Source organism: Kryptolebias marmoratus, linkage group LG21, assembly GCF_001649575.2.
Source record: "Kryptolebias marmoratus isolate JLee-2015 linkage group LG21, ASM164957v2, whole genome shotgun sequence".
Lineage (NCBI taxonomy): Eukaryota > Metazoa > Chordata > Actinopteri > Cyprinodontiformes > Rivulidae > Kryptolebias > Kryptolebias marmoratus.
Window position 1 is genome coordinate 19,476,819 of NC_051450.1, and position 26,513 is coordinate 19,503,331.

General features: G+C 37.4%; 1 protein-coding gene across 2 annotated transcripts in view; it reads right to left on the reverse strand.

Annotated features, from left to right (window-relative positions):
• LOC108243142 (myosin-9) overlaps positions 1-26,513 on the reverse strand; it is a 97,972-nt gene that overhangs the window by 26,049 nt on the left and 45,410 nt on the right. Inside the window, exons 1-8 of one of the 2 annotated variants that reach the window (XM_037973042.1) lie at positions 22,826-24,348; positions 14,342-14,509; positions 11,701-11,931; positions 11,341-11,571; positions 9,491-9,592; positions 9,172-9,248; positions 8,803-8,887; positions 6,361-6,598 (exon numbers count right to left, since the gene is read on the reverse strand). In XM_037973042.1, coding sequence (XP_037828970.1) covers positions 6,361-6,598; positions 8,803-8,887; positions 9,172-9,248; positions 9,491-9,592; positions 11,341-11,571; positions 11,701-11,931; positions 14,342-14,509; positions 22,826-23,212 — 1,519 coding nt within the window. In that variant the 5' untranslated portion in view covers positions 23,213-24,348. Of the gene's footprint in view, positions 1-6,360; positions 6,599-8,802; positions 8,888-9,171; positions 9,249-9,490; positions 9,593-11,340; positions 11,572-11,700; positions 11,932-14,341; positions 14,510-22,825; positions 24,349-26,513 lie in introns of those variants that run through there. The other variant, XM_037973043.1, reaches the window with a different exon arrangement.

Sequence of the window (26,513 nt, forward strand, 5' to 3'; positions counted from 1 at the left end):
TGTGACATAAAGTGCAACAGTTCAGTCCAGAGAACGGTGGTTAAAATTCCTTTTGCTAGCCCAAATTCAACTGGTTATAAAGCAAAACAACAACAACCAAAAGGAAACATGCATTCTTTTTTTATAGGATTTAACAAAATAATCTCAGATGGCAGATGGAGGTCAGACTGCTTGACGTACACGGTGCATCACACGATCCAAAAGACGACAAAGAAGGAGAATTTACCAAATATTCATATAAGAAAGTGACTTTTGATTATTGTCAAGTTCATGAGAGAGCAAAAACAAAGAACTTAGCTACAGAAGACAGACAGTGACTGTGTTTCAGCAGCAGAAAAGGAAGGATTAAACTGGTTAAACCAGTTGGTGGCTGCCCTTTTGTTGAGACAAAAGAAGTGCTCTCCATTTTGGTCAATAGATGGCAGTATTTACCTTGAGCAGGCTACTGCTTAAACTCCAGACTGCAGCCCCTTCATGTTGCCTTTTAAGCCGTCTCCTCCATCTACATGTAATAAAACCCCTTTGTCCTACACTTAGTAGTTTAGCACACTGAGTGGATACATAATAAAACCACTCGTCAGGTTTGTTAGTTGGGCTTGCTTTGCGGGCACTTTTGCAGTTTGAATCTAAAGTCTAAAATTTGCTGCCTTCCCGTTTTTTTTTTTTTTTGTTTTTTTTTTGTTCTTTGTGTTTTGTGAGTCAATGTTTTTTCATAGCTCCTGAAACCTTTTCACTAAATCCAGTATTCACTGAATATAACGTAAACTGTCAGCCATCGGTGGCCAAGGCTGGTGAATATTGAGAGGGTGTGCGCACTGAATATGAAGAGTTGCGTGCATGTTGAATATTTGCTGGACGGACCTTGACTTTGTGTGTGTGCGCGCGCGTGCATTTGACTGAGCGAAATAACAGAAATAGAGAAAATGTTAAGTGAATTTTTGTAATGCTTTTAGGGCTGCTCGCCGGGTTCTGATAAAAGCAGTGGGACACACTGAAAAAGAGCAAGCAAAAACCAATGAAATAAAGGACACGGTGTAAGAAATCTACATTTAATAGAACTAACAATAATTTATGGTTTTGGAGCATTTAAACAGTTTAAACTGAAGCCCAAGGAAAATTGAGGTTGCAAGTGGAACTGCTAAATATTTTATGTGGTACAAACACTTTTACTTATGTGTGTGTAAGTGTGTGTGTGGTGTGGGGGTGGGGGTGGGGGCAGTATGAGCCTTACCTTGGCTATTTTATTGAACCTCAAGGTGAAAGTTTGCTGTGAATCTCAATAATCAATAACGCTGAGATGTGGAAACTTGAGATGGGGATCAAATTCATATTCAAGGCATTTCTCATGAGGTGACCTTAGTGACACCTCCCAAAAGAGGAGGCCACAGAGAGAGCAATTAGTTGCACAGAATGATCGTTTACACAAACTCTATTATTTGCACACAAATGTGCATTAGCAAAGGTGCCCCAAAAAAATAAAAAATTATACACAGAGAACTATTTCACTTAAACTTTTAGGAAATAAATAAAAAAAGGTTTAGCTTTCCTTGAAGGAATGGCTGTTGCCCGCCACCTTTTACGCCAGAGTGTCGAACAAAGATCATCTTATGATGAGAAATGACACACTGGTCAAATCTTGCAAATGATACGGATCTCACGAGATCTGTCCTCCCATGAGATCCCGTGCTCAGAGTATGTGTTGAGGATGACTCTCAGCGACTACCACATGAAAACTTAAGCTCAATAGCATTAAATTTTTAGTTATAGCCCTGTTTGTATTAGCTAATATTGATTAGTTGTGGGGATCATCTTGACCAGGGGTGACTCCAAAAGTTAATTAGTTGTAAATGTACATCTAATGAGGAAATTCTGAGAGTTTCATTAAAATCTGTCCACTGGTTCGTGAGTTACTTTGCAAACAGACAAACTGGGTTGACAACATTTATTGTCAGAGTTTTAAGCATAAATGTAGTACAACGTGTAATGATTGGATTATGTGTTGTAAATTAGTCCCAGCTGCCACCACACCAAATGTTAGCTAAATATCTAAACCTGAATGACTTATAGCCATTTCTGTGTTTGTGGCAGCCATCTTAAATTGAATTGACTTTAAAAGTTCATCAATTGTTGATATACATTTAATAATTATTCTAACAGTTTCATTAAACCCATCCACTGGTTCATAAGATATTTTGCTAACATGACAGACAAACACACACAGCAAAAATATTAAAGGTTTTGCATTCAGCAGCAGTAAATAGATACAAAACAAAAAAACACAAAAAACTTGACCCAAAGAAATCTGAAACACATTTCAGTGCCAACTTTAGACACATAGATTAAATGAGGGGTATTTTGTTTTAGCTTGGTAGAGATTAATGACCAAATACTGACAAAATTTTCCACATAAAAATGGGATCTGCAAAGGATTGTGTATTTTAACACTTCTTAGTATCTTAAAGACGAACAGCAGTCCAGGCTCTGCAGTCTGAAGTCTTTTACAACCTGATTTTACTGCCTTCATGAGTGAACTTATGACAGTAGCCCACAATCTAAGATCTTCAGTCCCCCAGTCTAACACTTTCTTGACCCTTTTATTCTGCCTTCACAACTAACACTGTGATATTAGTCCATGATCTAACTCTCTGTCGATCTCTGCCTTCGTAGGCACTTCAAAGCCCATCATACAGCATCAGGCTATAATCACAGATCTGCGGTCAGATTACCCTGCTCTCACAGCTAACCTTTAACATGAGAAGGATGAAAACCTTGCTAACCTTGAATCAGTGGTTGGGACTGGGCTGGGCCCTGCCAGGCCCTCATAAAAGCTTCATAAGGCTTCATGGGAGCTTCCTTTGGCTTTGTTGGGGGGATTCGTAGTTGGCTGAGGTGCTCCCGAGAGACGTCCCAAAGCCTCCCGTGACTCTTTCTCTTTCTTTCTGAAGTTTCATAAGCTTGCAACACTGCTTTTGGGTATAAGCCAAAAGGTGCAGGCACACAGCCGCACACCGTCATGCACACAAATATAACCACAAGAAAGAAAAAAAAAAGCAAAAACTCACTAATATGCACACAACATTTGCTCACAAAGACTAACACGTACACACACAGAGTCTTAAACTCACACACACTTACACCCCAATACACTCCCCTCTTGCTCTCTCCTCTCCGCTTTATTTACAATCCTCTGGCAGCGGTACAAGGGCCTGGGGCTATAACACACGGCACCTAATGCTCAAACTGCCAGGTAATCTCATGTCTGACATCCTCCTTTGATAGAAACTGATCAATAGACTCTTGTAAAGGAGTCATTTTCTCTGATGTTTCCACCAACCACTTCTCTCTATCCCTAACTCTCTCCCTTTTTCGCTCTTTCTTTCCCCCCCTTTTCTTTTATTAGCTATACATTCATAATTCATATACAGCTGGGTTGTGTTAGCTCTAAGAAAAAGGGGTGTAGGTGGAGGGGTGTGTATGGTTGGGGGGTCAGCTTATTTGTGTAATAAAGAAGAATAGTGGTGAAATGATGGGGAGAAATGCCAGTGTTTGCTGCTGGTTCCGGTGAACAACAGTTTTGGGGATCGATAGAGTGTGAAATGGGATTATAGCTAGTAATAGAGGTGAATTGGAGGAGAGAGGCCTGTGCATGTGTGTGTCCAGGGATCCAGGTTGGATATCAGCACACACAACACATACATATGCACGCACACACACACGCACACCTAATGACTTCATCATCTTGATGGGCAGATGCACATCAGCAGCACAGAGGGGTGCTAACATCACAGTTTTGTTCTGAGAAATTAGGGTGTAGAGTTTTTATCACCCGCTGCCACAAAGTAAAGGCTAACAATAATGTTTTGCCAATTTCCGTCCGTGTGTGTGTGTGTTTATAAGATTGAAACATGCAGAAAGTAATCATTGGATGTACATCTACAACTGATCGACTTTTGACGTTATCTTGATTCAAGATGGCCGCCACAGCTAACTAAATAAACCACACATAGTCCACATTGATTACTAATAGTCCACATTAGTCAACACTGCTATATATCAGTCAGTTTTACAGATATTGAGCTCAGATTTGATGTGGTAGTAGCTGGAAGTAATTCAAAACAAACTCTGAGTCTGACATCTTGGGACATTACATGAGATTTTGCATTAGGTTAGTTTCAAGATTTGACCAAAACGCTAAAACTGTATTATTTCTCAACACAAGATAATCTTAGTCTAACACTCTGGCATGGAATGCAGTGAGCAATTTATGTATTTATTAAAGGAATGTTAAGCCTTTAATTCAGTTGTTGTCTCACAAATTACAAAGATAAAGTCTGTTACATTTATAATCCTAAAGATAAATTCTTAAATTCCACAGATACATATTGTAAAAATGATATACAATATATACATTTCAGTAAAGCTGAAAACAAACACATTCTTTGCTTACTGAAACGTACTGAAACTAAATGATACAAAGAGGTGTGCACCATGCACCAAACACCCAGCATATCCCCAGAGTGATGTGTGATAGACAGCTAATTTGACACATAGGCCCATGCACCACATTTAAGTACTTTTTCTAATCTTTTTTAATCACTCCCGTCATTTAGGTCTCTGTGGCCGACCCTGACAGAGTCTGATTAAGTCCAGCTGCCTTCAGACATTTCAATCTCATCATTGTGACACTTCTCCCGGTTCCAGAGGGTTTACTTTTTTTTCTCCTTCTATCCTTCCATCAGGCCACAGAATCATTTTCATGTGATATCCATCACCTCCAACTATCTCCATGTAAACCCACTGTAAAGTATAAAATTAGAGCCACTCACGAGGTTCAAATATAAAGACGCTTGCATTGCTGTTTAAATCTGATATTGGTAGCTACCACTTTAGTACTTGATTAGATATTTACTTACCATGTGAATAATTACAGTCATATACAATCACTGTTTATTAAAATCATAAAGTGATCTAAGAACATCTAACCTGACACTTTGAATGGCAATTTACTGCTTTCCTTTTGCATCTTTATAACTTTTTGATTGTATATTCTAACAATATGCATTGTAGACGACTGGATTTCACATTCGACTCTGTCTTCTGTTATCAGTCGACTAAGTCATCTCCACTCAATGCAATGTTTTCAGAATGCAGAAAGGACAACAAAGAGCTCATGTTAATAAAAAAAGGCCTTCTGTTCATGACAGTAATTTTTCAAACTGACTTCTCCCCCGGTTTATTGAGACCACTGCTATAGCCAGGTAAACAAAGCCCCCTTTGTTACAATAATGCATCTTTATTCTTCTTAAGTCATTACAATAGGCTCTTCATTGGTGGACTGTATCTGCTGAAGGTAAAAGCTGAATAATATGTGGTTTTGTGTGGCGAGTAGAGTTGAGGGAATGCGTTTTGATCACAGACAAAGGCCAAGCTACACAGCGTTGTCCTTCTGTCTCTATCTTGTTAATGAGCACTGTTCACTGAGCAAGCCAGCCACTGTCTGCCACAGAGAAGAGACCTCAGATTCATCTCTCTGCGGACAATAGGTGATTGTGTCTGTGTGTGTGTTTGTAACTTAGAGGACCAGTGTGTATGTGCTAATTAAAGCAGTGGGAGTTGGAAGAAATGACTGCGAGCGTGCGTATGTGAGGTGTTTGCCTGCCGTGACCGTAGATATGTACGTTAATTCTTAATGAGACATTTCTGTGCCCAGAGAGACCCAAACATCACCATTCCTGCACTGACACACTACTACAAAGGCCACCATCGTACACACACACACACACACACACAAACCAGATCATTACCATACAGCTAAAGCAGTGCACCATTAAATAAAAACCTTTACCTACAGCATGTGTGTGTGTGAGCAACAGAACCACGAGAATGAATGCTAATTTGAGCTAGCAAAAAAAGCTAACAGCTGTTTGGTTGGTTTTGCCAAAAAAGGCAAGGCCTGCTGCTTTTTGCGAGTTATCAAGCATGAGCCTTTAATGGATGGTTCCCGAAAATAAATTTCAAGAAAATGCTCCTAGAGAGCTAACAAGAAACAATTGCGAGAAATAAATCAAACTATAGAGAAATGAAATCTAATTTCTTAGTTTAAGAACAAGCATTCCTTCAAGGAATGCATATCTCCTGCTGTGTTTTAGATCATCTTATGTTGAGAATTATGTAGCTGTTTTGATCAAACCTTGACTATTACGCTCAATTTCAAGTCATATTGTGATTTCTTGTGTGATCTGTTAGTGATTGGAGTAAATGTTGTGAACGACTGTCAGCTACTACCACACCAAATTTTAGATCAATATCTGTAAAATTCACAAAGATATAATATGAGTAACTAAAGTGTGGGATAGCTACCTGTTACTTGGTGTTTGCTGCGTACCTCCTCCAGTGTTCGCCTTAGCTGCCTGCTGTATGTCCTCAGTTTCTCGTTCTCTCTGATGATGCTCCTCATTTTCTCCTCCTCCTTTTGTAACTCTCCCTGAAGTCTCTTCATCTCTTCTCTCTGTACTCCAAACTCCACATTCCTCCTTTCAGACTCTTGTTTCACCTCCTTCAGCCGCTCCTCCGCCTGCCTAAGGAGCATCACACGTACCTGCAGCATGAGCGAGTACCAAGAAAAGAACAGAAACATGTACAGGAGGCGTGTTGTTGGAGGCCCAGCTCGGATTAAGAATGAGATTCATGCCTGGTCTGAAAACGAGTCTAAAATATGTCTGAACCAATCTCTTGATTTTCATATTAGGCTTGCAGCTGCTTTTATCCAGGGAAAACCTTGAACAAAATGTCAATTCATATTGGGGTTGGACTCACAGCTAAACAAAAACGAAAAAAACAACAACAAAAAAAGAATACAGTAAGCATAAAAGTGGACATTAGTATCATTTCGCAAAGATAAATAAAATCCCACATGATTTATCTGACATCAGCATCAGAATATAATGTGTCATTTGCAAATGGACGCTTTAGGACTTCAAACAATTTTGGAAAAAGCTAACGCATTTTAATCATTTCATTTTTATTAAAACCACTCATTTGGTGACATTATTAGTCCATTTACGATTTTATTTTTCCAGCTAACTCACTACTGAAGTTCAGAAAAAACAGATATAACAACACAATCATTTTTTTAAGTAAATGTTTGTATTTTATTTTAAACTTATATTTCAGTTACCATAAAAAAAATCTTTCACTGTCAGTTCTTCTCTCAGGCAGAATATGCATGACTAGGCATTCATGTAAATCATTAGTCCTTATGTAATTATGTGTATTTGCATAATGGTAATGATTAATAATGTTTATATGCATAATGCATGTGATGATTATAGATGTAGCCTTCAACTGGCATCTGTCTTTATAAGACAGACAGTATGTGTTATTCTACTGGGAATATGGCTGCATGAGATGAAAAAAAAACACTCCTGTTGCCAACAATTATGTTTTTAAATGTTTTTGAGATTTATTGTATGCTTGCACACATAAGAATAACTCACAAAGTACAAATTAATGTGCAAAATGAATGTTACCATGAATGATTGTTACCATATCCACTAATTCACTTGTGCATAAAAGGCTCTAACACATTTCACACATACACACACACACACACACACACACACACACACACACACAATATGTCCAAGACTGCCAGTAATGTTGGCACACTGCCAGTCTACAGTCACCACTTTGAGTAATTTGAATATTTAGTGTCCCATTGAGCTCTTAATTGGAGTCAATTTCACTAGCCTTGGCACTGTTTGGTGCTTTAATTAATGGCAAGGTAATTTGTTTCTGCCAGGCAATCACAGGACAATCACATGAGAGGGCGGTGTGTGATGTGTGTGGTGGCGGTTAGAGTACCTCTTTATGAAAAACTTGAACTGGATCTCCAACTTATGTTCGCAGCATGTGTAGGCAGCATTGTATAACAGTACTGTGACCCGCAAGATTTCATCTTACATCCACTTCAGGTCACACCTTTTTAAGGGTGTACCCACTTGCTGTTTGTAGCACAGCGGGAGACAATCAATCCGACAGTCTTCTTGTTTCTAAATGAGAACTGTAAATGTTGAGCTATTTCAAGAGCTTTCAAATACTTAAAGGAAGAGTTCCCTGTTTCTGGTTCTCTTAGATAATTAGACACAAATATTGTAATAATGACTGTTGTTATAAGTGTAATTGGGTCCAGATTACAGCCTTTTCAGACTAACCGGGTCAGAGTGGAAAAATAAAACTAACTCTTAATTTCTGCAAACTGTTGTCAAGTTATGCCTGACTTTAAAATGTTTGGTTGAATGCAGGAAGTTTGCTAAAGTTATCTTTTGATTTATAACACAAAAATAAACGGACAATTGTTTTTTCTTTTTTCTTTTTTTCAACTGCAAAAGCTAACATTCCTAATTAGAAGACAGCTACAATATGATCCTCGATGTGCACCTGAAAATTACTTCAAACAGATGAGATACATTTTAAATGGATAATGATAAGAGAAAAAAGAAGTATAACAGAGGGTGATTAAATTTAAGGTGGTATCTCACTAGGCTACGACTGTTGGAAGCAAGTTTGTTACTCAAAATTGAAAGAATACATGTGAATTTTTATGCTATATGCATGGAAAATAGACAAGCAGCATGTCCACGAAAATGTGCTCACAAAATAGGAAGGAGAAAGGCTGATTTAGGCACTGATAGCATGAATACATCAGCAAAAGGTCAGCAAAGATGCATTACTGTGGTACCTTTAGGGTGCCAGTCTATCTTAAATTGTAAGTATGTTCCTGCTTTGTTTCAAACATCTCACCTTCAGTTCCAGGTCGTTGGCTTTGCTCAGATGAGACTTATGAGATGCAGCAACACTTTGCTTCAGATCCTCCTTCTCCTGAGTCCTATGGGGAGGAGAGCAAACTGCTGTGTAAGTAATGTATTGTCCCTATTAATTCATTGTAGAAACAATTACACCAGCCAGCTGTCTTATTTACAGGAAATTATTTAAATACACTGTTATTTCCCCATGTGTCCTACTGTTTGGCATAATGCATGTAGACTGTTAAGAGAGTGAGAGAGAATTAGGAGTGACGATAGATGAAAAGAAGAGGAGAGGAGAGGAGAGACAAGGACAGCCACTGCGTTCAGCACAGGAGAATGAGAGTTTTATAGACTCCGTTATTACTGTTGTGCCAGCTCTGACTTCATCTGAAGAACAGCCTTTTCACAGCCTGCAAGACGTTCAACTTGTTCAGCGCAGCACTGAAACACAAAAACAGAAATATGCACACGCGTGAAAATTGTAGGTCATGAAAAAAGTATTATTTTGTTTACTTTATGTAAATTTAAAACCAACTTTATGTTTCTCAAACATACTCTATTAACATTACTTATACAATTAGAACAATTGCTTCTCCCTGTTGCACACATTAACTGTAGGAATTCTGGCAACAATATAGTCATGACCATATTCAGAATGTAGTCTTACTAATATCAGACCTTACCTTCTGAAGCTGTTGTACAAACTCTGACAGACTGAAATACTCCTGATCAGAGTGAGAATCGCTTTGCTGGTAGAGGAGAAAACCCTGCTCAGCCATTAGTTTCTATGGGTAGAAAGATGGCAAAACCCCAAGAGAACAGATAGTGAGTAGAACTTCTCGTTTAGTCAAGAGTCAGGAGTATTTTTTTTGTTTTTGTTTTTTTACCAATCACATTCTAAACAATTTTTTTTTTTCAACAGCTCTGATTAAAGACAAGTGCACAAGTGATTTTAGGGTTAGCTGAGCCCAACAGTGACATGAGGTAGCGAATTAGCAGGACGTGAAGCCCCATAAGAACTCCTAACCTCTTGATAGGCGCCTCACAATCAAAGTCATTAGCCAGTGTAATAAAGGGCCTGAGATACAGCCATTCTTCAACAGCCTAACTCTTTTATAACCAACAGATTAAAGTTGATTGGATTAAAATTACATTCTGCCCGTCTGACCTTGGCGGCAGCAGTTAAGTTCATCCAAATTAAATTTCTCCGTAATAAAGATGATTCATTTGTTGCCTGACGTAGTAAATATAAAACAGAAAGAAATGAGAGAAAATATTAAGTGACACACCCCATTGCCCACGTGCACACTTGTACACGCACATATGTATGCATACAAAGACACACAAACAAAGGCACATATTCACATATTCTTAGACACACTCATGCAGCATTGCTGCTAGCTACAACTGATGCATTTAATCCACATCTTCAAAAATCACCAAGTCTGAACTAAACTCTTGAAAAAAATATTCTGAATGTCACTGAACATTATTAAAAAGTATTGGACCAAGACTCATTGTAGCTTAGTACCGATCACAAAAACATTTTTAAGGATGGGATAAAATTAATTTTTAGATCTACCCCAGACATGGAAGATTTTTATTTGATTTTCAAATGTCAAAAACCAATTACAATAATGGTAAATAATAACGCAATGCTGAGGAACACAAAAAAGGGGAACTCATAAGTGTGGAGGTGCAGAGCCCGGACATGCATGTAACAGATACATGCAAAGTCCTCTGAATTGTAATCAAATCAAATTATGAAGTGCCAAAAAATTCCCACACTCTGTTTTAGCATAAGATTTTGCCTGTCTATGTTCTACTCAGGCACAGAGCTACATTAGCTCCTAAAAGATGTGAAAACGGGATTTTGCTTCAAAGGTTTTTTTGCATATGGGAATTCTTTTTAAAACCACGACCCTGCATGGAAAAAGCGGGTAAAAAAATGGATGGATGGATGGATGGATGGATGGATGGATGGATGGATGGATGGATGGATGGATGGATGGATGGATGGATGGATGGATGGACGGACGGATGGACAGATGATTTGGATTGCTAGAACAAGACACAATCAGAATGACTGCCACTGAGATTGTTCTTAATTGACCACTGGGAATCCAAGATAACAAGCAAGGTCTATCTACTGTATGAGGAACCATGAAATATCTGCTGTAAAACCTTTTGTAAGGCTTCACTTAACATTATTATTTGATTTTTACTTTTTTAAAATAAATGACTGTCCTCATGGCAACCCATTTGGTCATGAATCCTGTCTTTCTGCTGATTGCCTTTTATAGCAGCCTCTTTCACTGTGATGCACTCATGTTTTAAAAAATTAGATTGTATAAAAATACACTAAAATATATTCTAAAACCATACTAAAAAATATACATAAAGACCACTCTGCCCAAGTGAAAACAGAATTACCATAAATATATAAAAGAAGCACAACGACCTTCTGTTTGTGTGTGGACTGATGCTTTTGTGTCCACATTTGTCTTTTTACCTGGTACATCTTTGTCCTTACCTGCTGTTTGAGTGTATCCATCTGCTCCTGCAGGGATCCCAGGAGGTTCTTGAAATGGTCCACTTTTTGCTGACTTTCCCTCAGAACATTCTGATTGGCCTGGAGCTCATCTGTCAGCTGCTCAAGAGCCTCCTGTGAGCTTTCCCACTGGCTGACCTTTTCCTTGTACCGACGTTGCAGCTCAGCAAGCTCTTCTTTTAATGTATAAGTTGTTGATTGCGACTGTCTCAACTACCGATTAAAAGAAGTAAACAGGAAAAAAATCAAACATAGGCTGCTTTGGTACTTAAGAGGAAAAAAAAGTAGACTAAGTCAGGATCTTATGGAATTTATTCTTAAGAAACAATAATGTTGTTTTACTTTTTCCTGTGAATATCGCAGTTCCTCTTCCAAAAGTTCCCCAAGCTCTTGAAATTTATGCATTTTTTGTAATGCTATTGTGTACTTTTGTTTAAAAACTGTAGCTGTTTCTTCTTGGTCCTTCGTCTTTAGGCTGGCCTCTTTGAGCTTATCTTTGGCTCTTTTCAGTTGTTGATGGAGAGGGTCCGCTTCAGTCTCCAGCTTCTTCAACTTTTCTTCAAAAGCCATAACCTAAAAGCAAACACAGTCACATGGAAGACAAATGCTGACAATAAAACATTCTTCTGTTTGTTTTTAATACCTCATATAATTTTTATTTACATACATTAATGCCAAAACACTTTTTTTTTTAATTTTGAACACTCTGCCAGTCTGTTATTGCTGCTTGAGATCTTTTATGTCTTTTTTGTCTTCCTTAATAAAAAAAAGACAACCCAGTTTGATTTTTTTAAAGAATATTTGTTGCTTTCTGAAGTCATTATTCCTTAAGTAGAGCCAAAATCTTATATATTCAGAGCATAATTAGCTCTACTTTAACAGGAGAATTCAATCAAATCAGCCACAAAATTGGTGATGTGGCATTCTGCTGGGGAAGTCCCTTAGTTCACAACATACTGACCAAAAGGAAAAGAAAGTCTAAATTTCTGTCAAGAAAAAAAAGCACAACACAAAAGAGGAAAAGGATAAATCTTAAATCAATAAGGTTAGCATTGTCATTTAACTAAACACCTTTAGCAAATGCCTGATGAGCAACAGGAAGAGGCAGTGTGCGAAAATGAAGAAGAATTACTCTTATGAAAATTAAATGTAAAGTTCTGATTACAAAACAACACAATGCAGTAAATAATACTATGACAAGATCTGTCTGGAAAAAACACAAAATTAGACAATTATAAAAGTACATAATAGCGTCCTAAAATTACATTCATATTCTTCACTGCTCTACAGTAACCTTTGTCATTATGACAGGGGAACCAAGGAAGTGAAACCAGCCTTAATCCTGGCGTTACACTGAGAATCCAACCACAGCTCACCTCTCAAGGGGAGAGGTTGAGAAAGTTAAACCTGCTCTAACACTCAGCTTGAGTTCATCCACGTTAATCCCGTTGTAATCTGGATCAGAACATGAGGGTTTATGACTAATGACAGCCAACTAGTTAGATTTCAGTGGTTCACTGCAGCTCGGTTTAACCAGGGATTAACAGGGCCTATCTAGCACTAACGTTGATAACACTGAGTGGAGCAGTTACTCATGCAAAATAAAAAAAGGACACAAATCAGAGACAGAAGTTATCACAGGTGATTCTTTACTTTAGAGTCAAAAACGTAACTTTTCCAGGACAGGTGGATGGCTGTATGAGTGCAGACACTAGTTAAAACCATTAACTCAGCTCATGCACACTTTCAGTTTTCTGAGCATAATTGGAGTGAATGGTCAATGTTTCTATGATAAGTTTAAAATTATGCTATGAAACACAAACAATATTAGGTAATATATCACATACCTGTTTTTCCAATTATTTTGTAGCTTTATATATTCTTTACACTCTGTGTGGCAGGATTTCCTATGCTGCAATGAATCCAATATTTTAAAGTTCATTAAATGGTAATGGCTCTGATGGTGGATTAAAGACCTCATAACAAGGCTTAATGTGGACACTATGGCTTTCTTGTGACCATAATTAGAAACTTGTGCTTGGGAGACACAAACAAGTCTCATAAAACATGCTGGAAAACACATTTGGCTCTCTGAAGTCCTCACTGACCTCATTTGGCCTGTCATTTCCGTGTTCATAGCTGTCGCATGACTTCCCAAGACAACCCTCAGTTGGTAATAACTTTATTTTAATCATCTTGTTTAAATGTCCCGTTCTACTCTTTTTGTGTTTATTCATGTTTGGATCCAATTAGATGTGAAAGGTGGACAAACAGAGGAATAATGCTCCCTTGTTTGATAATTTGGATGATGTGGACGGAGACATACACGAGCTGAGAACATAATAAAATTTGTGATTTACAACCAAGTTTCACCAGTTTGTTTGAATTTTGTTTTGGGGCAATCACAGGATTAACACAGTGGAGGATTTGGCTCAGCTGGTTAACCACTGAAAGAATTAAAGAGTTTGCATTCCTTGAAGGAATGCATATCGCCCAATGCCTGCCACGTCAGAGTTTAGTCATTTTATGTTTTCTATAAAAGTAGTGGCATCAATCTTGAATTGAACTGAGTCCACAATCTCAATATTTGTAAAACTGATTGAGTTATAACCATTTTAGAGTTTGCTTTGATCACTTTGCTGTGGCAGATATCGTAAGTAAGGTTAACTCCAAAACTTAATCCTTTTGGTGATTTATGAGATATTTTGCTAACTTCACAAAAAAGAAAAATGCACACAGAGACACGGACAAAAACATTATCACTTCACCTTTGCCTTCAGCAGCAAGTGATATTGATCCATTCTTGAGCTTGTCTAACCCCCAAATCTCTAAATTCTCTGTGCCGCTTGGAATTTGTTACAGAGTTGTTCTGTTTCAGTCCACTGTAAAGCCAAGTGCTGGTTCACATCCAATAGATCTCTTTTTTTGTGAGATTAATCATCTCCTTCTGAGGGAGCTAACATGTGCAAAGGTTCCTCCTTACCTGTTGCTGACTAATGTGGGGCTGATTGTGCAGCGTTGGTCGTTCTCCATCCTTTTGCTCCTTCAGGCAGTTGACGTCGTCAACCTCGTTGCTAGACTGACGGGCCTTATCCTCATGTGCTCTGACTTCAGAGTTCAAGTGGCTGACCTCTTCCTCCAGTGCTGTCATCTACACAAAGAGTAAAAAAAAAGATATGAAAAAAAGAGAAAAGTCTGTATAAGGTACACACAAAAAACAAACAGAGAAAACTGTGAGGGCGTGGCAGAATCCAAAAAAAAAGAATGATGGAATCATATTTGAGTAAAACAGTTTCCCAGCTAAGCCTCAGGGCCTGGAGGTAAAATATAGGCACAGCAAACATTAATGAGTAACAATTCGCTTTTCCTTTAGTCCGACTTTTGAGAAGCCTTTGAGCAAGGTGCTGTGCCTCCCACTGCTCTGATGCAGCTTAGTAGGTAACAGTGTAAGACTGTAGCTTGTTTGGGCTCTTCCCTTGAGTAGATGTTCGCAGCGATGTGGGTGTAAAGCAGGATACTGATAGGAAAGAGCAACATAAAGGGTGTGCACTAAAGCCAGCCTCGGCATATGAAAGCAAGACAAAACAACAGAGAAAATAGCAAGAAAGATTTCAACCCCCTGTAGAAAGACATTTAGGCCCTAAGACAAATTCAAACACACACAAAAAAATCCAATCTGACAAAAAACTGCAATATCTTTCACAGAATACAAGTAGAAAAAGTTTTGACAGAAGCATGAGTGTTTTTATATAACCCTTGCTTAGCTCAATAAAATCTCTCCTGCTATATTAAAACAGTGAAATTGCAAACAAACCACCTTTTTTGTTTCTGTGTGTTGCTTTATGCTTTTATCGCCCACAGCTGAAGACCAAGGCAGAACGATAATAATCGCCTGTACCTGTCTGTTCCTTTGACTGCATTATTAGCAGAATGTCCCAAGAATTACTAAACAAATGTTAATGAAACCTTCAGAAAGTAATTTGTGGGTTGATAATTACAACTGATTAACTTTTTCAGACATCCAGACTCAAGATGGCCGCTACAGCAAAGAAGTTCTAGCAAACATAAAAAGGCTATAACTCTGTCAGTTTTACAGACATTGAGCTAAAAATTAGTGTTGTAGTTGTTGACACTGATCCCCAACTTATATTGTGATTGTGCAAAATATGTGTTTAAACTTTGGCATTAACTATTAAAAGCATCTGTCTGTTTGTTAGCAAAATATCTTGTAAGCCACTGGATAGATTTTAATGAAACTTTCATGAAATTATCAGTGTATGTACCTCTACAACTGACTGAGTTTTGGAACCAATCCAATTCAAGGTGGCCACTAAATCCAACTTATCTTAGAAAACACAAAACTAGCTACAATTAAGTCAATTTTATAGCTATCGTGCTAAACCTTGGTGTGATTGTAGCTGACAGTCATTTACAACACTCAGCCAAGTCAATTTCCAGTTTCTCTGGTGTAAGAGCACAAACTCTCTGCTCTTGTTCTCTATTTCATCTCTTAGCTCATCACTCCGCTCAAACAGTGTTCCCAAAGCTCTCTCCCTCTGAAACAACTGTTGAAGCAAGCATCACTAACAGGGTTACTCATTTAAGAGCATTTTAGCACCAAGACTTAAAACAAACACACAGAAAGATGTTTAAAAATGCTAATTTCATGGCTAGAAAACATGCAAAACATTTTTTAACCTAATCACAACAAGCAATGTTTTTTTTTTTTGGTTTGATTTCATGGCCAAATAAATATTTTAGCAGCCAGATTTATTTTATAATGACATCAAAAGCTTAATAAATTCAATTAGCTTCAATGGGAATCATGAGCAATTAAATAAATCATTGTAGTAAATAATAAAACCAGTATTTTTGCTCCTTCTGGCAATAAAAATTACTTTGTACATTCTGCAACCTCTTTGATCAGCTTAGATGTCTTTATTTCCCCCGGGGTATCTGTATAATGAAAAATGTTTTGATTTAAAAACACTGAACACGTTTTGTTTGTTTTTTTTAATTGCAAAATACTTTTTTTCACAAAGAAAAATGAACATTGTGGTAAAGTTGATATTTTCTTGATTCATTGGCAACAATCAGTGCGTCTCAGTAAACAGGAGAACTCTGTTCACTGTGAACTGAAGATGAAATGTTCCAGTCTTGTTTTCATACTTGTGTTTAAGATAATGGTGGTGGTGGGTGGATGACAGGAAAAAAAAAAAAAAAAGTTGTTTTTTCTACTCTTGAGTATACAGTATGTCTCACAATTGCTTGTGTTTGCCCGTTTCCTTGGTGACCTTCCTTAATTACCCACTTCAGTTGTATGCCAAATGAATGAGTATAAGTGTGTGTGTGAGTGTGTGTGTGCATGTCTGCACATGCTTTCATGTGGGTGTGATTCCTCACAAGTTCGCCCGGGGGAAATGTTTTGGAGCTTTTTTTTCCTCTCTTCTGTCTGTGTTCACTGAGTCTGTATCTTATCAGGCTTTCTCCCTGTTTGAGGTCACTGAAAGTGTCTAGGTTTTGGTTTCTGAGCCAACTAAGTTTCTAACATATTTTGGGATATTTTCATCTGGGATTATGTTTCACTAATAGTTCAAAGACCTCCAGACATTTCTTTAACCTTTCAGTAGTTAAAATATGAAACAGAAGAAGCATGTTTAGGAACTGGGAATGAAGACCATAAGAGTGTTGTCATGTACAGTACCAGTCAAAGGTTTAGATTTATTACAGTAGATGTGCCCAATATATCTTCAAACCTAATTCCAAAAAAGTTGAGACATTGGGTAAAATGTAAATGCCAACAGAATTATATGAATTGCAAATCTCATAAACCCATATTTTGTTTACCATGGAACATCATAAACATAACAAATGCTGAAACTAAATGTACATTAAAAAATAAATTAATTAATTTTGACATTTATGGCAGCAACACATCTCAAAAAGTTGGAACAGCCCTATGTTTAGCGCTCTGAAGCATCCTTTTTTGTTAACAACAGTCTGTAAACATCTAGGATCTGAGGAGACCAGCTTTGGAGGTTTTGGAGGGTAATGTTGACCCATTCTTGTCTGATGTAGGACTCTAGCTGTACAACAGTTCTTGGTCTACATTGCTAGATTTTTTCTGAATGGGATCAAGTGTTGTTTTAAAACCTATTTGTAGTTTTCTGCATTGATGGTGCCTTTCCAAATATGTGAGCTATCCATGTCAGAGGCACTAATGCGCCCCATAAAATCAAACAAATGGATTCAGACTGTACACTGATAACAGACTGGTTGGTCCCTCTGTGGCATCTGTGGTTTCCAAAATAAATATCAAATTTTGATTAATCTGACCACAGAATAGTTTCCCACTTTGCCTCAGTCCATTTGAAATGAGCTTTGGTCCAACAAAGACAACAGTGTTTCTGGATGGTGTTCACATATGGTCTCTTCTTTGCCTGATAGAGCTTTAAGCAGCATTTCTGGATGGTAAAGCAAACTGTGTTTACAGTCAGTGATTTGTAGAAGTATTCCTGAGGCCATGCAGTGATGTCCAGAACATAATTAGATCTGTTTTGTAATGCAGTGGTCCCTGAGGGCCACAGCCTTGTCCTTTGAACTCAGAGATTTCTCTGGGAATTTGAAATCTTTTGATGATCTTATGAACTGTAGATGATGATATATTCAAAGTCTTCCCAATCTTATGATAAGGAACATTATTTTAAAACTGTTCCACTAGTTTTAGACAGTTTTTTGAAAACTGGTGAACCTCCACCCATCTTTATTTCTAGATTCAACCTCTTTAAAATGCTCTTTTTAAACCCAGTACTCTTGCCAGTCTGTTCCCAAATAATTAAATTCAATACAAAATTCTTTTCCAGCTGTTTTTTTATTTATACCACTTTTACAGCTGTTTGTTGCTCCTGTCCCAACAACATCTATACAGTATATAGACACTAAATAATGGAAGCATAAGTCCTCAGGCTTCTCTTGCTCCACAACATCAGAAATTATACCAAAGATGAACTTTATTTTTCAATCTAAATGTATTCGAGTTTAACATGCTTTATGGAAATAAGTTTCCACTTTTAATTTACAGCAGTCCTTCATGCCAAATTGAGTCAACCGCTCACTTTTTCTTTCTCCGTCTCCCCCAGCTGCCTGCCTGTCCTGCATGATCCAGAGACTGTTTTGACCAGAGTTGAGTGCTCGTTTGTAACTGTCCAGGGGGATTGATGGAGTTAACTTGGCTCTTTGACCTCTCACCTCTGACCGTCAGCGGTCCAGCTCACTAAACATAGTAAACCTGAGCTTCTACAAGAGGGGGGGGGTTACAAAAATGCACACAAACTAAATCACACAAGCATCCATGTAAACACCAACACCCAAACAAATAGGTAGTGTTGTGGACAGATATATGGGTGGTGTTTTGAATTCCATACACATCAGATAAATGACACAAGGACGCTCTTACACACACACACACACACACACACACACGCACACACAGAAAATGACCAAAGCTTTTATTCATGCTGAAAATTGCATTCGGTTCAACTTAACCCAGAGCAAATACAGCACTAACTTCCAGCCAATTTTTGAAATCTTAGCTTGATTTATCTTTGAGTGTGTGTCTGTGCATGAATTCCCAATGTGAGCGTGTGATAGGCAGAATGGATGTTGATAAACACCAGAGGATGTCGTGTCAAAACAGACAACTTGTCAAACGACACGCTAACTAGGTCAATCACAAAGTTTAAGGAGAAACTTTGGAGTGGAGCTTTGGTTTCTGCATATGTCTACGCGTGTGTGATAAGCTCCTCAACGAATCTGCAGGAGGGGATCTCCAATATCGAAGGTATTTTTAAATCAATGAGCTCTTAAGTGTATCTCAGTCTCAATGTGTTCACACATAACGCACGCACACAACACTTGGCGTAGATGGATTCCCTACTGACAGGCAATGACAAGAAAAAGAAAAGAGAGAGAAAAAAGAAGGGACAGGACGACAGGAGGGGGAAAATAATATTTCAACAGTTGGGGGTGGGATGTAGTGAAGGGGGTGGGGTGGGTGGGATAAAAGGGAGATGTGGAAAGGCAAGAAAAGAAATGAGCAATAAGCAAGATGAAGAGAGAAAGTAAGTGGAGAGAAAATTCACCAAGATATTGTGATGGTGGTTAAGTATTTTGTTCAGAATCAGTGTTTGTCCATGTCCACCTCTACAGGCTTAAACTACCTTCTTTACCTCCATCTTTTTCCATTTGATTCATTTTTCATTTTCACATTTGCTTTAAACGTTGAAGATTTTTGTTTGCTAATGCACAGAACATAAAGTTGTTCTGAATTAACTATCAACTCCTGCTTGTTTATGCACTAATAAACAGCTTAAAATTTACAATAATGTTCCCAAAAATGTATTCAAAATCAAATGGCTAAACTTCATATGCTAATGTTTCTTTGGAAACAGAATGCTGTAAAAAAGTCCCTAAATAAGAAAAATCTGCTAAGACAATATTTTCGTCAACTCCACCTCACTTTCCGAGCTTTATGACCTCCAACTCTCATGATTCATCCCGTTTTTTATTGGCTGAGCTTAGAGTTCTGCTGCTTTCTCCAAAGCAAATAATTATTTGATATTTTACAAAACAGCCTCCAGAGAACTGTATGTGTTGTGTTTGGTCCTGGAAAGATAAAGTTCCCCGTCTCTGTGATGTTAATAGTTTCAGCACTTCCAAGTTTGGGAAGGTTTAAAACACAACAATAAAACATCATGTTGAAATTACAACATCATAGTTGTGTAAATGATTCTGGTGGGTGTGACCTAATGAAATAGAGCAGTGGTCTTCAAATAAAATTCAGCTAGGTCTGCCTAAAGAAATGTTGCTTAAGCAAAAGGTCCAGAATATTTGATAAAATCAATTGCAATTGTAAAATAAATTTATAATTATTAGAAAAAAATGAGAGAGAAAAAAAGGGAAACAAAACATTATTTATTGTTCTTGTAAAAGCAAACAGTGTATTTTGACATATTGTTTTAAAACTCTTTATGTTTACTTTTAAATGTAATTTTGTTTTACTAAAGTGTATGAAATAGGAATCAATTTAGGCAGGTGGGACCAGGCCAGACTGTGGTAACTAAAGGCTACCTTAATGTGCATTTTAAGCAAAAACACTCTACAAATTAGTCTGCTATTTATTAGACTTTTCTTCGGATATTTTCGCCAAATATTCCCTCTAATCCTACTAGCCGGAGATGTTTATTTTCTGTTATTTTCACCAGTTTGATGGATCAACATAGAGGGATGCACTATTCTGTCAGTAAACTTGAGCTCACTCACGGCCGTAGTTTACATTTTATAACCCTTTCAAAATAAATTACGATGCCACAAAGACACTGGGGATCCTACGAGTACTTTTTCTTTCTTTCTTTTTTTTTAAGAGAGGGTGTGAGCTGTAAATATTCTGTCTAAAAAAAATCATTCCAACTGGAAAAACACTGTTAGGAAACAACTTGGTGCGTCACTACCAGGTGCCGGGAAAAAAAAACAAAACAAAGCAAAACGATGGCTATGTCGGTTGCATTCATTCTTCAAAGTTGCCCATTTTAACTAGACTATTCGAATAATATATTCAAAAATCTCTGCCCATCCCTAATCTAGAACAGCTGAGCCAATAAAAATGAATTACTGTAAGTATGAGAATTAGTGTGCAAGTCAATTTAACAACTGATCTGGGCCCAGACAGGACTTAATTTGGGTCTGGACTGATATTTGCAAATTGGGGACCCCTACCCTAAATTATATGAAGGGAGATTACACATCAATCAGGATACAAAAGAGGCAGAAAATTATATGACATTTTTTCAGTTGTACACTTGCAATGTATAAAAATGAAGAAATATATGAGTTTATTTCATTATTTTTTTCTGTTCCAATTTTTGTTGCTGAACTATCTCAAACAGAGTTTGGTGAATTGCTGATTTATCCTTCCTATCAAGAAAGCAAACCATCCTAATTTAAAACATTCAAGTTTTCACTGGTTTCTAAAACAAAAGACTTTTGTAAAGAACTGCTAATTCTCTGCAGAAAGTAACTTCTTTCCTCTGTTTTTTCGAGAAGGGAGCAAGTCTAAATGTGAGGGCATGGAAGCAAAATGAGAAGCAAATCAGAAAAGGACATTTTAAATAAAGACGACTGTGTTGACGGTATTTGTTCAGCTGTGATAATGTTTGGACATTTTGAGGTGTGAAGGAAAATGCTTAATACAAAGTTCTCAGTTTCGTTCACAGCGGAGAAAGTGCAGGTACCACTGTCTGTGTAGTGATGGAATGAAGTGTGCATGCAAAGCTGCAAGTGTGTGTGAACATGTGTGTGGGTGTGTGAGGAGATCAGAGGGAAAAAAAAAGAATAGCTTCAGTGCGTAAAGCAAGGACAGATGTGGAGCAGAAACTAGATCCCTGGACAGAATGTAATGATCTGTCCACTGACTTCACAAGGAAAAACATAGAATACACCAATTCACACACACACACACACCTATAAAAGCAGTTTATTTCATAGGTAATACAAAATATGTTAATGTATAAAAGACATTTATAAAAAAATAAATAAAAAGAAAAACTTTTGTCCCAGATTAGAGCTTTAGAATATGCTCTGCTTTCAATTTAACTGTGTTCAAATGAATTTATGTTCACTGATTTTGATTGGATTATCAAAAGTTTTAATTAAAACACACTGGGTATAAACTTTAAAAGGGCTCTCTTCAAACAGCGTGACTGTTGTAACTACAGTCTCAATTATAGCAGCAAAAACTGACCTTAACCCCCTCACCAGAAACAGTGAAAAGTGTATTGTCAGTGAAGAGGTTTGCCAATGAAAAAGGGCTGAACTTTGTCTGCTGCTTCCCTTTTATAATACAAATCTAAGCCCTTGAATGTCGGCAATGATTTAGGGCAAAGTATCTTTTCAACCTGGTTAACAAATTTAAACACAAACCAATAGGAACAAATATTTTGCTCTTTGAGTATCATAAAAAAGGCAGAACAGAAAAAAAGTCTAAAGAACAACACAGTATATGAGTCTTTGGGATTTTTTTTTTTTGTTTTTTTGTAGCCCCATCCTCAAAAATACATTTTCAGTATAGAATTTTTTTGGTGAAGTGTGTTTTGAATAAGGTTCTAACTAAAGGAAACATCCTATTACCTAATATTTAACATCTTATTATAAGCACCATTTTAGAAACAGACAATGCGTGTCATAGTGAATATTACAGTTTAAAAATTCATATATGAATGAATCCCTCACCTGTGCAACCTCTCCTCTTTGTTATATTATTGGAAAAGACAAAATAGTACAAATAAAAGGAAAATTATATTTAATATTTTAGATCGTGTGTTCCCATTTCCTTATATAGTCATGGTATTTTGGCTGAACTTAACTGAATCAGTGTCAGCTTTTTACAGTCAATAATGAAGTGAACAGTTACCTTCTTTTCAGTGGTGAGACGCTCAAGAGTTAGCTCCTGCCGCAGCATTTCTTTGCTAGCATGGTGCAGCTGATCCTGGATCTTTTGTCTCTGCTCTCTGTCTGTGTTCAGATCGTTCTGGTCTGATCCAGGGTCTTGCTGATATCGTTCGGCATGTGCTCCATTGTTTCTAGCTGTGGGGAGCGCAAAAACAGAGGGAAGAGCAGGAAAGTGAAAAGTAAGAGCAGTTTTTGTTGCTGTGTACGATTTGAAGCTGTGAGGGGGACAACCAGGCAAACATGGGGATAAAGGGGTGAACCGTTCCAATGAGGCAAACCAAGACAAGGAGAAAGTAAAATTTAGGGATGTTTGTCTTTTCTTTGTTGCCATAGCAGTGAAAGGAAACATCGTAAAAGCTTTGTGTAAGACCAAAGAAACCCAACTGTTACTAGTTTGACTCCGAACCAATAAAGCTTCTTGACGAACATAAAGTTGTAGGACTACATGTTTAGAGAAGTGCTTTATGAAACTAGGGAGAGAAGAGCTGAGCCTCCTTTTACACTACTCACTATCACACTAAAACAACATACTTTTCTAAAAGGCATAATAAATCACAGTTGTCAGTTACTGTATGTGAACTCACCATTTGAACTTGACCTTTAGCTTGGCTGAACAGAAAAGAGACATTTTTATAGTCCTCTCACTCTTTGCATTTTTATTTATTCAGGGCTACACATATGCTTCCCGAAGGTTTCATACACAACAAAGCAAAATAAGAAAGCAATAACAGGCAGAGACAGGGCAGACATTGATATTGAATGGGTTCCACCTTTGCAAGCAATGAGCAAGCAACATGGATGTAGAATAGTTGGCAGATCCATGATGCATTTGGAACTAAGACATTACCAAAATAACCTTGGGATCTTGAGGATTGTGGGTAAGGGTGAGATTGTTTTGAGTTGGGCTTTTTATACCATAGATGCAATCAGACCTCACCAGATAATGGAACTTGGAAGCCTGGTTAAATTGACTTTTTGCTGTTTTCTCCGAGCAATTTTTAATCCGTTTTCTTATGAGGCCCACAAGGAGGTGGAGAGTATCAAATGTGGGGTGGGGGTGACGTGTTGCCGTTTTGTTTTTTGATGTTTAAAGGGAGGCAAGTGTTATAGTAGCCTCCATGTGAATGCCAAAATCGAGATGTTTCCAGTTAAATATTGCATTGTGACAGAATACTCAGTGTTGTTTACCATACTTTAAGGCTTATTGGTGCAAATAACATTTGACAAAGATTTTTTTGTCTTTTAAAAATATCAATTATATTACATTCAGGATGGTTATTTTCCGAATTGTATTTATTTATTTTTACTGAAGCATTGCACTGTTTCAAGTAGGTAAGCTTGTGTACACAAGGCGACACAAATTTCTTTTTCAAACTGTTACCTAAATTTATGACATGAATACTTTGCACTGAACATTAATATCATGGAGGAGAATACAATGTGACATAATCAGACTTACCTGCTGCCACCCTCTGGAAACAACTGTGATTTTAAAAAAAGTAACTGGGAGATTAAGTTGGTGCTGTAAAAGAGTGCTGCTTTTATCTGAAGTTGAATGTATTTGATTTAGCTGCCTGACAGGCGTCCACATTACTATAACACTCACAGCAGACAAATGACTTAGTTTGGTCAAGGACACAGTAAATGGGTTAATTTAAGCCTAAAACACATCACTGCCACACGCCACTCTGATATACCCAGAGGGGTGAAAGGAGGAGGAAAGGAAGGGAAGAAAGAAAAGCGGGGAGAGAGGTGGAGAAAAAGGACAATGAGAGAAAGCTAAAGGCCATTCCATTCATCATGAGTATGACTCTTTAATGTTCACATTCATTACCACTGGTTCTCATTGAGGTGAGGCTGAGGATGACAAAGGAAATGAGAGAAGGAAAAAAGAAAGTGCAGAAATAACAGTAGAAGAATAAAAATAATAATAACGCCCTCCTCAAGTCTTGTTCCCTTCAATGGCTGGGTGATATTCACATGAACATGGTTCTTTATTGGGATACTATCAAACCCCCAGTGGAGCAAAGATGGTGGTGATGAGTTATTAAATATGGAGAGAGGGCAAAAGAAAGGAGGGAGGGAAGCAAGCGAGACCAAGGACAGATGATTAACTTTAAAGGAAGTGAAAAATGAGGAGAATTCCCTTATGTTCCACATTGGATTTGATTTAGAGAACGTTGCCCAATTCTGTTCCTTATTTTAAGAAGATTTCCCTTCATCTGTGTGTGAGAGAGTGTGTGTGCTTTCTACTTTGTTCTGCAGTGTGGTCAGGTTTTCTTTGTGTTGCAGTAGAACAGCTGTTGATTGTGCAACTCTTCTTTAGAGACTTATGAAGTTCCCAGGTCAAGTCATCCTGTTTGACTTTTCTTTAACATCACTTCAATAGAAAAATCTGAAATCATATAAACATATCAAAAATTTGAACACACACCAACATATAAAGAAGTGTCATTTCGCAAAGTTTCGATTTTGTACTAATAAGGTTGACCAATATGAAATTAAAACTATATAAAATAAAAGTATTTTGCTAAGGAACATTTGTTCATCTAAATATTTCTGGATAAGTCAGAATGAGCAAAAGATATATTTTAAACAATGGTAGGTATTTCCAAAAAAACAGGGGTTACAAACAAAAACAACTGGACTTCTATTTTGTGGTTGAAGACGTTTCGCTTCTCATCTGAGAAGCTTTCTCAATTCAATAAAGTAAAAAAAAAAACTTTTCTTTTGCACTGATGTTAAAGAGAAGTCAAACAGGATGACTGAGAATCTATACCAGCACAATGGTAGGTATTGTTTTTATGTTGCATTAAAGTTTTATCTCTTTCAAGTAATTTAAATTACTGATTTTGACACTTCATTTTTTATTGTGGTAGTCTCCCATTTAGCTTATTGTTGTTTCCTAAAGATCACTATGCTTACTTCCAGATCATGTGTGTAAGATATAGCATGGGAGATGCAGAAAGGGTAATCTGGGATCAACACTTCACTATTCCTTAGCAGGTCTCTGTCTCTGTTATTCTGAAGGTTTTTTTATTAAATATGATTTAACTTGTTTTGCCTAACCTTCTCAATAACCATAAAGGGGGCTTTCAAATGACATCAGCAAACTTCCTGTTTGACATGTAGGAGGAAAAACAATAGATGCTTCACTCACGGTTCATGCAATGCTTGCTCTATCAGTACAAAATGCCAAGTTTATAGGCGATTGGAAGCTGTGGAAATTGGGGGCAAAGAGATGAGAAAAGATTTTACCATTTACCAGCCAAAATCATTACCAAGGGAGCAAAAACAGCAGGATTATCAAGACAAAGATGATCATTATGGTTGTCAAGAACTGCACGGGAGATTTTATGAGACTCAACTCTACACTATGTCCACATGTGCTCTGATTACTTCATATTAGGTTAGTCTTTTACTGTTATACTTCCTAAGGTAGCTTACACTTTCAATGTAAAACATTGTGAATAGTTAGAAGTACATTACCAGGCTGGTGCTTGGTCTAAGCTTGATCATTTAAATAAATGTATGGCTTTGATTAATGTATTGTTGGCACTCTAAGTTTGGTGTTGAATGTGGATGGGTTCAGTACATCATAAATCTTTAAAATTGACGTTAAAGTGTTGAAATAATCCATGTTGCCACCA